General features: G+C 39.6%; 1 protein-coding gene across 5 annotated transcripts in view; it reads right to left on the bottom strand.

Moving 5' to 3' along the window:
- Positions 1 to 3,802: 3,802 nt before the first annotated feature.
- The window catches only part of LOC128652797 (zinc finger protein OZF-like), a 167,082-nt gene continuing 155,097 nt past the window's right edge, over positions 3,803 to 15,787 (bottom strand). For all 5 annotated transcript variants that reach the window (XM_053705733.1, XM_053705732.1, XM_053705736.1 and 2 more), the window contains one exon: positions 3,803 to 5,126. In XM_053705733.1, the coding sequence (XP_053561708.1) occupies positions 4,015 to 5,126 (1,112 nt within the window). In that variant the 3' untranslated portion in view covers positions 3,803 to 4,014. The remainder of the gene's footprint in view (positions 5,127 to 15,787) is intronic.

The following is a 15,787-nucleotide window of genomic DNA, read 5'->3' as shown; positions in this document are numbered from 1 at the left end:
TAAGATATCTTTTAGTCACATTACTGACCAAACTGTGACCCCCATGGGTGAAATTAAACAGAGGGTCATATCTATCAGAGCCAGTCCAGACCTGATCAGAAGGAAACAATCCAAAGTCCTAGGATAGGACTAAATATCTGCAAAGTATAACAGATAAAACAAATTTTCAGCCCCAAGGCCTTAATTCTTTCTCAAGATATCGAGAGAGTAGCCACTCAAGTAGAGAACGGGTACCTCAATAGGAGGATGCACCCACAAGAAAAACGACAACAGTCGTCATTCAAAATCCCAAGAAAAAACGTCTTTAATTAAAAGTTTTCATCCAAATACAAAAGCTCTATAAATAAACTATTCCGAAACTAGAATAGTAAAAACAATTGGCAAGAGCATCTAGTGATAGCCAATAAAAGGTGAGTATAAAAAAAAACAATAGAACCTGGAACCGGGAAATTGAAAAAAAGAATTATGTCAGGTGGGAGAGGATTGTCATCCTGCACCACCCGTCCTAATCCACCTTGCTATCTGATCGAGGGCACTGAAACTCCTCTAGCAGTTCAGCCACAGGAGTCTCTAAAACCGCCAAAACCTCTCTTAGAAGAAGGCATAGGCGAGCCACATGAAAGCAAAAAGCACTAATGGATGGTGAAATCAGCAGGCTCCAATCCAGAAGGTCCATACCCTAAAGTCTCAGAGGGACCCATATCCCCAGATGACTGATCGGATGTCACCGACAAAGCACATGATGCTCCCTGGGCAGGAGTGCATGGGTTAACCCTTCATTTGCTTAAATCCGCAACACTAGGTGAAGCGCACAGGGCCGCAGACAATGCCCTATGAAACTGTGTAGTAACTTCTGGTGTAAACAGACCCCCTTTCAGTGGAGGTTTAGCAGTGCAAGCTGCATGTGTAGGAGCAGATAAGGGTAGGGTACACCCCTCGTGGGATGAAGCATCCTCAGAGGCGGCATCTAACATCTCCACATTTGTTGGAGAAAAAACCTTGTCACGTCATATGAAATATAATTGAGCAGGCTGGACTAACCGGGCCTCCTCACAATAAACACAGGTATCAGAATCTGAAGCAGAGGGAGCCCCCTCTAAACTCTCAGAGTCCTCCATAAATAAGCTCTTTTGTCTTTTAAAATGAAAACTGGCACCTATTTCCCCAATGGCTGGGGCACTCACCACTTCCTATGACCCAGACAGTGTAGAGAAAATCACTCCTCTCCCTAGTCACTCGGTCAGGAATAGGAAATGGGTACTGTGACCACGCCTGGTCACAAGGTGCGGAAGCAGGACCGCCCCTGCTACAAGAAGAAAATGCGCCAAGTAAGCCTGTGCAACTCTCCTGCCAAAAGAGGGACCTGTATGTTCCAAAACAGCCTATGAGCCAAATACATTTTCTTACATATAAGCAGCATGAAATCACATAACAAATATGATTTAACCCCACTGTTCAATATTCCCCCTCAGGAGATATTAACCCTTGATTCCTTAGAAGATAAAGGAGCCCTGTCATCTAGCGTCTTTCTTATTACAGTGTGTAAAAAACAAAATGATCTTACCGGAATCCATGCTGTGGAACAGAAACACAGCCTCTCAAGTTTGACAGTCTTGTAGCATCGCTCCTGACATTGACTTGAGTGAGAAAAAAGGAGGCAGTGAAAATTGTCTGCGCTGATTTCTATAAGGAGCTGTTAATCAGAGACTGGATGGATTCACAGAATAGACTCTGCCTGCATTTCCAGACTTTACCTTTTGTCAATGCTCTCACTGAGAGGCTGACAAGACTACTTAAAACTCCAGTCAAATATTGAAAGGCAGTTACCTTTCCTAAGGAACTACTCCAAAAACTTCTGACACTTCTCTGCCAACCTCCTGTTATGAGAGGCAAAGAATAACTGGGGGATGAGGGGAGTGGGGGAGGTATTAAGCCTTTGGCTGGGGTGTATTTGCCTCCTCCTGGTGGCCAGGTTCAGTATTTCCTACCAGTAAGGAATGCAGCTGTGGACTCTCCCTGTATTAGGAAGGAAATCTCCCATAATTACAGCACTGTTATTATTAGCAGCCTTTCCTATTTGCATTAGTAATTGAGTTTCCTCTATGTCACTAATGTTGGGGGGCTTGTAGCATGTTCCTAGTAATATTTTTTTTAGGATTTCCCCCACTATATATTTCAACCCACAGAGTCTCTACATTGTCACCTGTATCATAATAAATATCTTCCCTTATTGTAGTTTTAAGGTTAGGATTAATATACATGCAGATTCCTCCCTCTTTTATTACTCCTGTCCTTTCTAAAAAACAAGTATTACCCTCTAAGTTAACTGCCAGTCATGTGAATCATACCACCAAGTTTCAGTTATAATGATAATATCATAGTCCTTTTCTGCAACTAAGAGCTACAGCTTCCAAATATTACCCATCTTCACTCACGCATCACTATTTTTCTTTTTCACGAAGATATACCCTATACCCTTTGCCATTTATGTTTCAATCCACCATGTAACTTAATATTATGATAGTTGTCGGAGAAACAGATACAACAATATTACTAAAATGTATAAAAAGTTTCTTGTTTAGTTGTCTCCGATTTTCCATTGTCTGCTATATAATAATAACCTTGGCACTAAGACTGTTTATATTACTAACATTACAGAAGTTATGTATGAGATTCTATTTGAAATTGAAAGTTTGATACTAGAATTATCTCATATTTCCTCTGAGAGTCCGCAGTACATTGTTATAACAATAATTTTCAGATTTTTTATTTTGTAATATTTTTTATTTTATTTTCAGCTTATTTTTACTGTATTTTGTTTCTTGTCTGTTTACGGAGCAATCTTATTATATCATCTTAAGAATAGGGGACTGATATATCCAACAATATGCCTCTACAGTTAACAGCCTTTTATATTGTATTCTTTAAAGTAATTTATATTGATACTTGGTGCACTTTCTTCCAAACTTTCTAATGTGACATTTCCTAAGTATACCCTTCTGTCATCCCTTCCTTGAAATATTGTATATGTCACATATTCACAGACTGATCCATCTGTGTTCTATTATGCTTGAACTGACCTTTCCCCCTTTGCCTAGTTTAAAAGATTCTCTAAACGTGCTACTATCCTCTCCCCAAAAACACTGGCACCCATGTCATTTAGATGCAATACATCCCTAATGTACAAATTGTACCCAAAGGAAAATCAGCACAGTGCTCTAAAAAGTCAAACCCCTAATTTTTACACCATGTTTTAAACCATGAATTAACTGACCTTAGCTACTTCTGCCTTACTAAGTTAGCACATGGCATTGGTAACATCTCTGAAAATATTACCTTGGAGGTTCTTGCTTTAAGCTTGATACCCAACTCCCTTTAAGTCACTTTTAGGACACTCAATCTCCAGCTGATTCCTTCATTACTGCCAGTATGCACCATGAGTGCAGGATCAGACCCAGATCCCTCTTACAGTGTATCCATATGCTCTACAATATGCCTAACATGCACCCCTGGAAGACAGCAAACTGCTTTATATAATACTATTATTTATATTCACCCTTGGTTACTCCAATCCCTTGTTTGTCCAAACTTACTTGGTTCTGAAACTCTTTACTTGAACAGAAAAACTTAGTATAACAGAGTAAATAAATGCAGCAAACTCTCTCACAGAGCAAGCTCCCAGAGTTACTGAGCTAAATTTATTATTTAGGCCCACACAGGTGAAACTATTCCCTCCCCTAATTACACACACACACACACACGAGAAGATAGGGGGTAAAAAATAAAACAGTTAAAAGCAAGCTTAAATAAAAAAACAGTTTAATATAAGTTTAAACTGCACCCCTTACACAGTAAACAATTGAAAAACTCACTTGGTTTTAAAACGCTTTACTTAAACAGAGAAGGTTATTTTAACAGAGAAAAATAATGCAGCAAACTCTCACAGAACAAGCTTCAGGAGTTCCTGAGCTAATTCTATAGTTTAGGCCCACACCAGTGAAACTAATCCTTCCCCTAACATGAAAATGCATTCTCTCCAGTATGAATTTTCTGATGTGTATTAAGATGTGATTTCTGAGTAAAATATTTACCACATTCAGAACATGAAAAAGCTTTCTCTCCTGTATGAATTTTCAGATGTCTAATAAGACTATATTTCATGGTAAAACACTTCCCACATTCAGAACATGAAAAAGCTTTTTCTCCTGTATGAATTTTCTGATGTGAAATAAGACTTGATTTCATGGTAAAACATTTCTCACATTCAGAACATGAAAATGCTTTCTCTCCTGTATGAATCTTCTGATGTGTAATAAGACTTGATTTCTGAGTAAAACATTTTCCACATTCAGAACATGAAAATGCTTTCTCTCCTGTATGAGTTATCTGATGTGAAATAAGACTTGATTTCATGGTAAAACATTTCTCACATTCAGAACACGAAAAAGCTTTCTCTCCTGTATGAATTTTCTGATGTGAAATAAGATTTGATTTCATGGTAAAACATTTCCCACATTCAGAACATAAAAATGCTTTCTCTCCTGTATGAGTTATCTGATGTTGAATTAGACTTAATTTCAAAGTAAAACACTTCCCACATTCAGAACATGAAAAATCTTTCACTCCTGTATGTATTTTCTGATGTTTAATAAGATATGATTTTGTGGTAAAACATTTGCCACATTCAGAACATGAAAATGCTTTCTCTCCTGTATGAGTTTTTTTATGTTGAATTAGCTTTGATTTCCAAGGAAAACATTTCCCACATTCAGAACATGAAAAAGCTTTCTCTCCTGTATGAATTTTCTGATGGGCATTAAGATTTGATTTTACATTAAAAGTTTTCCCACATTCAGAACATGAAAAAGCTTTCTCTCCTGTATGAATTTTCTGATGGGCATTAAGATTTGATTTTACAGTAAAAGTTTTCCCACATTCAGAACATGAAAATGCTTTTTCTCTTGTATGAATTTTCAGTCTTAGAAGATTTGGATTCCTGGAAAAACATGTCCCATATTCAGAAAATACATTTCCCACATTGCGTCTTGGATTTTGAAGAAGATTGAAATGAGTATCTGTATTTTCCCCATGCCTAGGAGAATGATTACTGCATTTAGTAAATTCACCTGTTGATAAGAAATATAATGGGATTAATGTTAGTTATTGATGACACAATTATAATTTGAGGACATTTTAACTGTTCTAAATGAGTGTCTACCACAAGAGTAAGGGGAAGGCTATGACCCCTACACCTTTCCGCCGGCTTCATGCTAAGTCCAAATTAAACGTTCATGATTCAGATAGGGCATGGAATTATAAACAACTTTCTTATTTACTTTTATCATCAACTTTGCTTTGTTCTCTTGGTATTTAGCTGAAAGGTAACCTAGGTAGGCTCATATGCTAATTTTCTAAGCCCATGAAGGCCGCCTCTTATATGAATGCATTTCACAGTTTTTTACAGCTAGAGGGTGTTAGTTCATGTATTTCATATAGATAATACTGTGGTGACGCACAATAAGTTATTTAACTAACTGCCTGAAATGCAAGTCTGTCAAAAGATCTGAGATAAGGAGGCAGTATGCAGAGGTTTAGATAGAAAGTAATTATTGGTTATGCAAAACTGGGGAATGGTAAATAAAGGGATTATATATCTATTTAAACAATAACATTTTTGGTGTTTACTATCCCTCTAAGAGCAATTTACTATACATTTAGGAATATTTTATAGCAAACATTTAAAAAAGAAAATTTATGCTTACCTGATAAATTTGTTTCTTTTTAGATACGATGAGTCCACGGATCATCTTCATTACTTATGGGATATTCACCTCCTGGTCAGCAGGAGGAGGCAAAGAGCACCATAGCAGAGCTATTAAATAGCTCTTCCCTTCCCTCCCACTCCTGTCATTCGACCGAAGATAGGAAGAGAAAGGAAAAGCCACGGTGGAGAGGTGTCTGAAGTTTACAATAATTAACAACCTGTCTAAAAGAACAGGGCGGGCCATGGACTCATCGTGTCTAAAAAGAAACACATTTATCAGGTAAGCATAAATTTTCTTTTTAAAGACACAATGAGTCCACAGATCATCTTCATTACTTATGGGATACAAGACCCAAGCTAGAGTACACAGATGATACGGGAGGGACAAGACAGGAAACTTAAACGGAAGGCACCACTGCTTGAAGAACCTTTCTCCCAAAAGCGGCCTCAGCTGAGGCAAAAGTGTCAAATTTATAGAATTTCAAAAAAGTGTGAAGAGAGGACCAAGTTGCAGCATTGCAAATCTGTTCCACAGAAGCTTCATTTCTGAATACCCATGAGGAAGCAACAGCCCTAGTGGAATGAGCCGTAACCCTCTCAGGAGGCTGCTGTCCAGCAGTCTCATATGCAAAACGGATGATACTCCTCAGCCAAAAAGAAAGAGGTAGCCTTAGCTTTCTGACCTCTACGTTTCCCAGAAAAAATTACAAAGAAGAGAGCCTCTGAAGAAGCAGGGAGGAGCCCTGCAAAACACGTCAGGTCACACCCACGTTTTTGACGCCACGCACCCAAAACTACTGTGTGAGACTAGCGTGTCTGCGAGCCGGCCCTTTGACACGCCAAGTTGCGGTAGCAAGGGGTTTTTTTTACACTAGTACTGCAAAGACCAGAAGGAAGAGAAACCTGTGCCATGAGGAATCCAGTATATTGCTGATATCATACCTCACATGTTTGAGGTTGGAGTCTGTGAGTGCAATCTTGTATTGTAATACAGGAGTACGTTTTTATCATTATCTCTGCACTTAGATTGTGTTTCTTTTCTGGGCTCTAGGTTGCTTTTTTTGATTTGGAGTATGATTTTGACAGGCACTACACCAGTGCTTTAAAAGGAGCAGCAGATTGAAATTGAGGAGAGAAAAACTGAGCTTTTTGAAAAACAGAACGAAAAGTAAATTAATCTGTATGGAACTCAAAAATAAGGTTTTTATTACATGTGAATGTTAAATATATATACTTTTTTTATTCGTGCATTTATATAGTATTTTATTTAATTACATGTGATTGTGATTTATTGATTTACTTATATGCATATAAAGAAAATGCATTAACCTATTGCTGCAAAGTGTAGGGATACTACCCCAAAATCTTTTTCAGCTGCATTCCAACTGCAGAGTTAGGTTTGAAGCGCTCCATTTTAGTTTTGTGGTTTAAAGAAGAGGACTGATGAAAGTCCTTAGTCGCTTGTAAGTAAAATTTTAAAGCACGGACGATGTCCAAATAGTGCAGAAGACGTTCTTTCTGAGAAGAAGGATTAGGACACAAGGAAGGAACAACAATTTCCTGATTAATGTTCCGGTCTGAAACAACCTTAGGAAGAAAACCTAGTTTAGTACATAAAACTACCTTATCTGATTGGAAAATAAGGTAAGGCAAAGTGTATTGCAACGCCGAGAGCTCAGACACTCTACGAGCTGAAGAAATGGCAACAAGAAATAAAACTTTCCAAGATAACAACTTAATATCTAAGGAATGCATAGGCTCAAACGGAGCCCCTTGAAGAACTTTGAGAACTAAATTCAAACTCCATGGAGGAGTAACTGGTTTGAACACAGGCCTGATCCTAACCAGGGCCTGACAAAATGATTGTACATCTGGGACCTCTGCCAGGCGTTTGTGTAACAAAACAGATAAGGCAGAGATTTGACCCTTTAGGGAACTTGTCGATAAACCCTTCTCCAAACCTACTTGGAGAAAAGATAGAATTCTGCGAATCCTAACTCTACTCCAGGAGTAGCCCTTGGATTCACACCAATAGAGATATTTACGCCATATCTTATGGTAAATCTTTCTAGTTACAGGCTTACGAGCCTGAATCATGGTCTCTATGACCGAGTCAGAAAAGCCCCGCTTGGATAAAATTAAGCGTTCAGTCTCCAAGCAGTCAGCTTCAGAGAAACTAGATTTGGGTGAAGGAAGGGTCCTTGAATTAGAAGGTCCTTCCTCAACGGAAGTGTCCAAGGTGGCAGAGATAACATGTCCACCAGATCTGCATACCAAATCCTGCGAGGCCAAGCAGGCGCAATGAGGATCACTGATGCCCTCTCCTGCTTGATTCGAGCAATGATCCGAGGAAGAAGCGCAAACGGAGGAAATGGGTATGCAGGGCTGAAGGACCAAGGAACCGCCAGAGCATCTATCAGTTCTGCCTGGGGATCCCTGGACCTCGACCCGTATCTCGGGAGCTTGGCATTCTGACGAGAGGCCATGAGATCTAACTCAGGCTGACCCCATTTGAGAATCAGGTTGGAGAACACTTCCGAATGGAGATCCCACTCTCCCGGATGGAAAGTCTGCCTGCTCAGAAAGTCCGCCTCTCAGTTGTCCACCCCTGGGATGTGGATCACCAACAGATGGCAAGAATGGGTCTCCGCCCACTGGATTATCTTGGCTACCTCGGTCATCGCTAAGGAACTCCTTGTTCCTCCCTGATGATTGATGTAAGCCACTGACGTTATGTTGTCTGACTGGAAACTGATAAACTGGGCCGAAGCCAACTGAGGTCAGGCCAGAAGAGCATTGAAAATCACTCTTAGTTCCAGGATGTTTACGGGAAAAGTCCACACTCCATAAGCCTTTAGGGAGCCCCAGACAGCTCCCCCACCCGAGAAAGACTGGCGTCTGTTGTCACAATCACCCAGGATGATCTGCGAAAGCAGGTTCCCAGGGATAGATGATCCAGAGACAACCACCATAGAAGTGAGTCCCTCATCTCCTGTTAGGGTTATTTGAGGAGACAAGTCTGCATAATCTCCATTCCACTGCCTGAGCATGTTTAACTGCAGAGGCCTGAGGTGGAACCGAGCAAACGGGATGATGTCCATTGCCGCCACCATCAGTCCGATTACTTCCATGCACTGGGCCACTGATGGCCGAGGAGTGGACTGAAGGGCTCGACAAGTATCTAGAATCTTGATTTCTTGACTTCTGTCAGAAAAATCCTCATAGCTATAGAATCGATTAGAGTTCCCAAGAAAGTCACCCTTGTTTTTGGGATTAGGGAATTTTTTTTCCAGATTTACCTTCCACCCATGAGTTCTCAGGAAGCATAGCACAACATCGGTATGAGATCTTGCTTGTTGACAAGATGGTGCCTGGATTAGAATATCGTCCAGATAAGGCACCACTGCAATGCCCTGCGGTCTTAGAACCGCCAGTAGAGACCCCAGAACTTTTGTGAAAATTAAGGGTGCCGTGGCCAGACTGAAAGGAAGAGCCACAAACTGAAAATGTTTGTCCAGAAAGGAAAACCTCAGGAACCTGTTATGATCTCTGTGGATAAGAACATGAAGATATCCATCCTTTAAATCCACTGTCGGCATAAATTAACGCTCCTGGATCAATGGAAGAATCGTACGAATAGTTTCCATCTTGAATGATGGAACTCTGAGAAACTTGTTTAGACTCGAGGTCTAAGATAGGTCTGAAGGTTCCCTCCTTTTTGGGAACTACAAACAGATTTGAATAAAAACCCTGCCCCTGTACTGGAACGGGAATAATCACTCCCAGGGAGGAGAGGTCTCTTACACAATGTAAGAATGCCTCTTTTTTTGTCTGGTTTGCAGATAATCTTGAAAGAAGAAATCTTCATCGGGGAGGAAAATTTTTGAACTCCAGTATGTATCCCTGAGAAACTATTTATATTGCTCAGGGATCCTGAACGTCCCGAATCCAAGACTGAACGAAGAAGGAAAGTCTGCCCCCTACCAAATCCAGTCCCGGATCGGGGGGCATGCCCTTCATGCTGTTTTGGATTCAACAGCAGGCTTTTTGGATTGTTTACCCTTGTTCCAAGACTGGTTGGGTCTCCAAGTAGGCTTAAATTGTTCTGATTTAGAGGAGGAAGAGAAAGAATTTCCCTTGAAATTTTGAAAGGAACGAAAATTACTCTGTCATCCTTTCTGCTTGTTTCTCTTATCCTGAGGAACGAGATGACCCTTACCTCCCATGATATCAGAAACAATTTCCATCAGGCCAGTTCCAAACAAGGTCTTCCCCTTGTAAGGAATCACTAGAAGCTTAGACTTCGATGACACGTCCACAGACCAAGGTTTTAACCATAAGGCTCTGCGGGCTAGGATAGAAAACCCAGAATGGAGAGAACCATACAGCAGACTAGATAGAAACATGGAAAAAGTAGGGAGACCATCCCTTCCATATATATAAATAAATCACAACACTACTGTTAAAGACAGTTAACCATGGAGAGAGGCCCGACAGAAAACAATGCCAGTCCAAATGAACATTTAGGTCGTTCGGGGCCAGAGTACCCAATCTGTGAGTCCACCTTGCTTCTCTTTGCAGAAGAATTTTCCCTCTGTCCCCACCTCTAGATAAAGGTGGTATATGGTCAATGATTGTGTATTTCAGATCAATTACTGTATGTCCTTTTTGGACGAAGTGTCTTGCCACCGTTTGGTCCGATGTTCCCTTTAGAATGGCAGTTCGTATGGCTGACCTGTGGTTGTCCATTTGTGTCCTCAAGTCATCAGTTGTTTTGTCAACGTAAAACAGGCCACATGTGCAGTGGAGAAGGTACACAATATAAGTGGTTGTGCATGTCAATCATTATCTGTGCTTGACGGTATCTGGCTTTTGTTAGGCTAACAGGTCACTAATTTATTACTTGGTTATATCCTGCTCTGTGTTGACTTTACAACAGTTGGCTAGCTTTATGCTACTATATTATCATTTCGGATCATATTGTTGCTGTATACATATTATTTTTATGCTTTACATTTATATTTATTTTTATGCTTATGATTTTTATGTTTATGTTCACTTCCAGTGCTGGCCACTATATCTATTTTTTTGGTGGGTTGGGCGCTCCTCCATGTCCTAGAACATTTGATTGGCTTGCATATACCTCTCCCCTGATTGGGGGCCGTAGTATTCTTGATATGGTTGCTATGACAACCACCTGCCAGCAGCAATCAACTTAAGGTATTTACAGCTTATCAAGCACTATTATTCTATCCCTGGGGTTTTTTCATTGTTTTTTCATTGTTTTCTTTGGTTTGCAAACCAGTTCTGTGTAATGTCCTGCATGACTTCTGCTGTATGGTGCTTTCATGCAAATGTGTGATTTGGTGTTCACTATATATTTATTGTTTGGTGTCTATATGATTATATAGTCACGCACAGTGGGGGCCCTCACCTATTATATGCTAATAGTGGGAGTGGCATCACAGGTGTTGACCTCAAACTGTATGACTTAGAGTAGTTTAAAATACATGGTTTGTAACAGGTTGTGGATTGTTATTTTGTATTGTCTGACGAAGGGGGCAACACCCCGAAACGTTACATTAAATGGTAACTTTGAAAATCCTGGCGAGTGCATCCCTTTTCTTCACTACTATCAATACTTTGGAAGCACCCTGGGTGGATGAAATATTAACAGTGAGTGCTGGCCTGCCTGCTGTTTAAATTCCTTTGCTACAGCACCCGGAATGTTATAGGCCTTACAAAGTGACTTTTAATATTTCCTTCTGTGAAGCAGCACCTGTGACTATAGGACTGACACACACTTTTTCACTTGTGCACTTTGGGATTTTCACACATTGACACTGTACTGAAAGTACACTATATTGCTTGAAACATGGAGGGCGATGCAACTAACAGCGACAATACCTTGGATGTGATCCCTGGAGCAACTGTATTTCAGTTTACAGAGGAGGATGCAAAGGAGATTCTTTTTGATGCCCTAGATATGGGGCCTATGACTAACAACCCGAACTATGTGTACACACATCTACTGAAATTAAAGAAAAGGGAGAAAGACTTGACTCTACATGGGACATATCTGTCCGAATACTATAGGAAAAACTATGTCCCAAAGGGCTTTCATATAAAGAATATACCCAAGTTTGGACGTAATAATAAGACATTTTGTGGATGCTGGTGCAATATTTTGAACAAATATTCACTGGATCTCATACTCCTGATGGTACAGGAGGTGGGCCAACTACTGCAAGAAACCAAAGTTGAAATTAGGAAATATGAAGGCTAGAACTTACAAAAACTGCTACTTGACACTACAGAGGACTGGCTTAAGAAACTAAATGAACAGGTGAAAGCATATGAAAAAGAGCTTATCGACTTCAAGAACAATAAACTGGAGGCAGTCAAGAACGACTACAGGGACGAAAAAGTATACCTATGGCTGAACCCAAGGCCGGAGCGATGCCGGGACCAAGGTGTGAGGCAGAAAAGATTCTATTACAGAAAACTCAAGAATCTGCAAACAATGGACAGCTCTGGATCTGCAGCAGAGGGAGAAAATAACTCACAACCAAGAAGTAACATGGTAAAAGAGGCCCAAGGGGTGGTCACAAGCTCAAAAAATGGGGGAGGCCGAGACCCCACCCCAGACGTGGGGGGTACAAAGCAAAAACCGCCCAGACCCCTGAGATAATGAAGGATAATATTAACCTCAGTTCTTACACGCTCTCGGATATGGAAAATGAAAATTTGAACAAGAGACTATCTTTTATCCCCACACAGAAAACAGGCGATTTCGAACTCTACACTGACCTACAGAAATTTCAACGCAACATGAGACTGAGGGAATTCTTTTCCAGGAAAGAAGAAATGGACAAACCACTGAGGGCACCATCAAAATTCGACCCTGTTAGCGATAACGCCAGCATCAAAACCTTTTCAAGACTTATGCAGACCGAGATGGATGCTAACATCAACAAAGACTACAACACACAATAATCTCAGTGGCATTGAGAGACTTGCATTGAAGAATTTGGCTCAGCAAACCAGCATAGTGATCCTCCAGGCGGACAAGGAGGGTGCAATTGTCCTGCAAAATTATGAAGAATACAAGGAAAAAATTATGAAACAGTTAAATGACACTGAAACTTACACACGTCTCAAAGCAGACCCTGTAATAAGTTTCAAGGCAAGGATCGATACTTACCCGAATACTGTCTTCAATGAAGGCTATCTGGACAAAAACATAATTTATGTAAGAACTTACCTGATAAATTAATTTCTTTCATATTGGCAAGAGTCCATGAGCTAGTCACGTATGGGATATACAATCCTACCAGGAGGGGCAAAGTTTCCCAAACCTCAAAATGCCTATAAATACACCCCTCACCACACCCACAATTCAGTTTAATGAATAGCCAAGTAGTGGGGTGATAGAGAAAGGGGTAAAAAGCATCAACAAAGGAATTTGGAAATAATTGTGCTTTATACAAAAAAATCATAACCACCATAAAAAGGGTGGGCCTCATGGACTCTTGCCAATATGAAAGAAATTAATTTATCAGGTAAGTTTTTTCATGTAATTGGCAAGAGTCCATGAGCTAGTGACGTATGGGATAGCAATATCCAAGATGTGGAACTCCACGCAAGAGTCACTAGAGAGGGAGGGATAAAATAAAAACAGCCATTTTTTTAGCTGAAAAAAATTAAACCGCAACCCAAAATATAAGTTTATTCTCATAAATTAAAAGAAAAACTTAAAACATAAGCAGAAGAATCAAAATGAAAAAGCTGCCTGAATAACTTTTCTACCAAAAACTGCTTCTGTTAGAGCAAATACATCAAAACGGTAGAATTTAGTAAATATATGCAAAGAAGACCAAGTAGCTGCTTTGCAAATCTGTTCAACTGAAGCTTCATTCTTAAAAGTTCATGAAGTGGAGACTGATCTAGTAGAATGAGCTTTAATTCTCTGAGGCGGGGCTTGACCCGACTCCAAATAAGCTTGAAGAATCAAAAGCTTTAACCACGAAGCCAAGGAAACAGCAGAAGCCTTCTGACCTTTCCTAGAACCAGAAAAGATAACAAATAGACTAGAAGTCTTCCTGAAATCTTTAGTAGCTTCAATATAATATTTCAAAGCTCTTACCACATCCAAAGAATGTAAGGATCTCTCCAAAGAATTCTTAGGATTAGGACACAAGGAAGGGACAACAAATTCTCTATTAATGTTTTTAGAATTCACAAGCTTAGGTAAGAATTTAAATCCGCAAAAATGCCTTAAACTGATGGAAAATCAGAAAAGGAGATTCACAAGAGAGAGCAGATAATTCAGAAACTCTTCTAGCAGAAGAGATGGCCAAAAGGAACAGCACTTTCCAAAAATGTAGTTTAATGTCCAAAGAATGCATAGGCTCAAAAGGAGGAGCCTGTAAAGCCTTCAAAACCAAATTAAGACTCCAAGGAGGAGAGATTGATTTAATGACAGGCTCGAACCAAAGCCTGTACACAAAACAGTGAATATCAGGAAGCTTCGCAATCTTTCTGTGAAATAAAACAGAAAGAGCAGAGATTTGTCCCTTCAAGGAACTTGCAGACAAACCCTTATCCAAACCATCCTGAAGAAACTGTAAAATTCTAGGAATTCTGAAAGAATGCCAAGAGAATTTATGAGAAGAATACCATGAAATATAAATCTTCCAGACTCGATAATAAATCTTCCTAGAAACAGATTTACGAGCGAAACCTCTATGACTAAGCACTAGGCGTTCAATTTCCATACCTTGAAATTTAATGATTTCCTTATTTTGTCAAAAGGAATGAAAACGGTTAGAAGCTTTAGATTTACCCTTAGGTCTTTTATCCTGAGGAAAAAAAACTCCCTTCCCCCAGTGACAGTTGAAATAATCAAATCCAACTGAGAACCAAATAACTTATTACCTTGGAAAGAAAGAGATAGCAATCTGGACTTAGAAGTCATGTCAGCATTCCAAGAGTTAAGCCACAAAGCTCTTCTAGTTAAAATAGCTAAAGACATAGATTTAACATCAATTCTGATGATATAAAAAATGGCATCACAAATAAAATGATTGGCATATTGAAGCAAGCGAACAATGCTAGACAAATCAGAATCCAATTCTTGTTGCGCTAAATTTTCCAACCAAAAAGTTGATGCAGCTGCAACATCAGCCAAAGGAATTGCAGGCCTGAGAAGATGACCTGAACATAAATAGGCTTTCCTTAGATAAGATTCAAGTTTCCTATCTAAAGGATCTTTAAAAGTAGTACTATCTTCCATAGGAATAGTAGTATGTTTATCAAGAGTAGAGATAGCCCCATCAACTTTGGGGATCTTTTCCTGAAACTCCAATGTAACTGCTGGCAAAGGATACAATTTTTTAAACCTTGAAGAAGAAATAAAAGAAGTACCAGGCCTATTCCATTCCTTAGAAATCATATCAGAGATAGCACCAGGAACTAGAAAAACCTCTGTAGTAACCACAGGTGGTTTATAAACAGAATTTAAACGTTTACTAGTTTTAATATCAAGAGGACTAGTTTCCTCAATATCCAAAGTAATCAACACTTCTTTTAACAAAGAAGGAATGTTACGGTACCAACAGGATACCAAGGGTTTATACCAGATGGAAGATGCCCTGAATGTGAGATCAGCAACTCACAACCCATCTAATTCCCCCCTCAATCATGAGACCAGGCTCCACATTGAAGGTTAAAACAGAATGCACTTTATTGAAGGCTATATGCCCAGTATTTATGCAGGTCTGACCCCAGATGGGGGGTTGAAAGAATATTGTACATTAGATAGAGGGAAAACGCCCTTTGACATGATACAATAGAATTACATTACTTAAGCAGATAAACAATTTAGTCTTTATTATCACTTGGGTGTCTGCTCTCTGGATGTGATTAAACAATGTGAATGTTTATCACTAAAATTAATTACAGTACACAATAGCTGAGGCTAGCAACCTTGTCTTTAGAAAATAGCTTCTCAAAGGTGAACAA

This window comes from Bombina bombina, chromosome 3 (assembly GCF_027579735.1).
Source record: "Bombina bombina isolate aBomBom1 chromosome 3, aBomBom1.pri, whole genome shotgun sequence".
NCBI lineage: Eukaryota > Metazoa > Chordata > Amphibia > Anura > Bombinatoridae > Bombina > Bombina bombina.
Note: the sequence above shows the minus strand (reverse complement) of the source record. Positions and strands in the feature narration are given on the sequence as shown.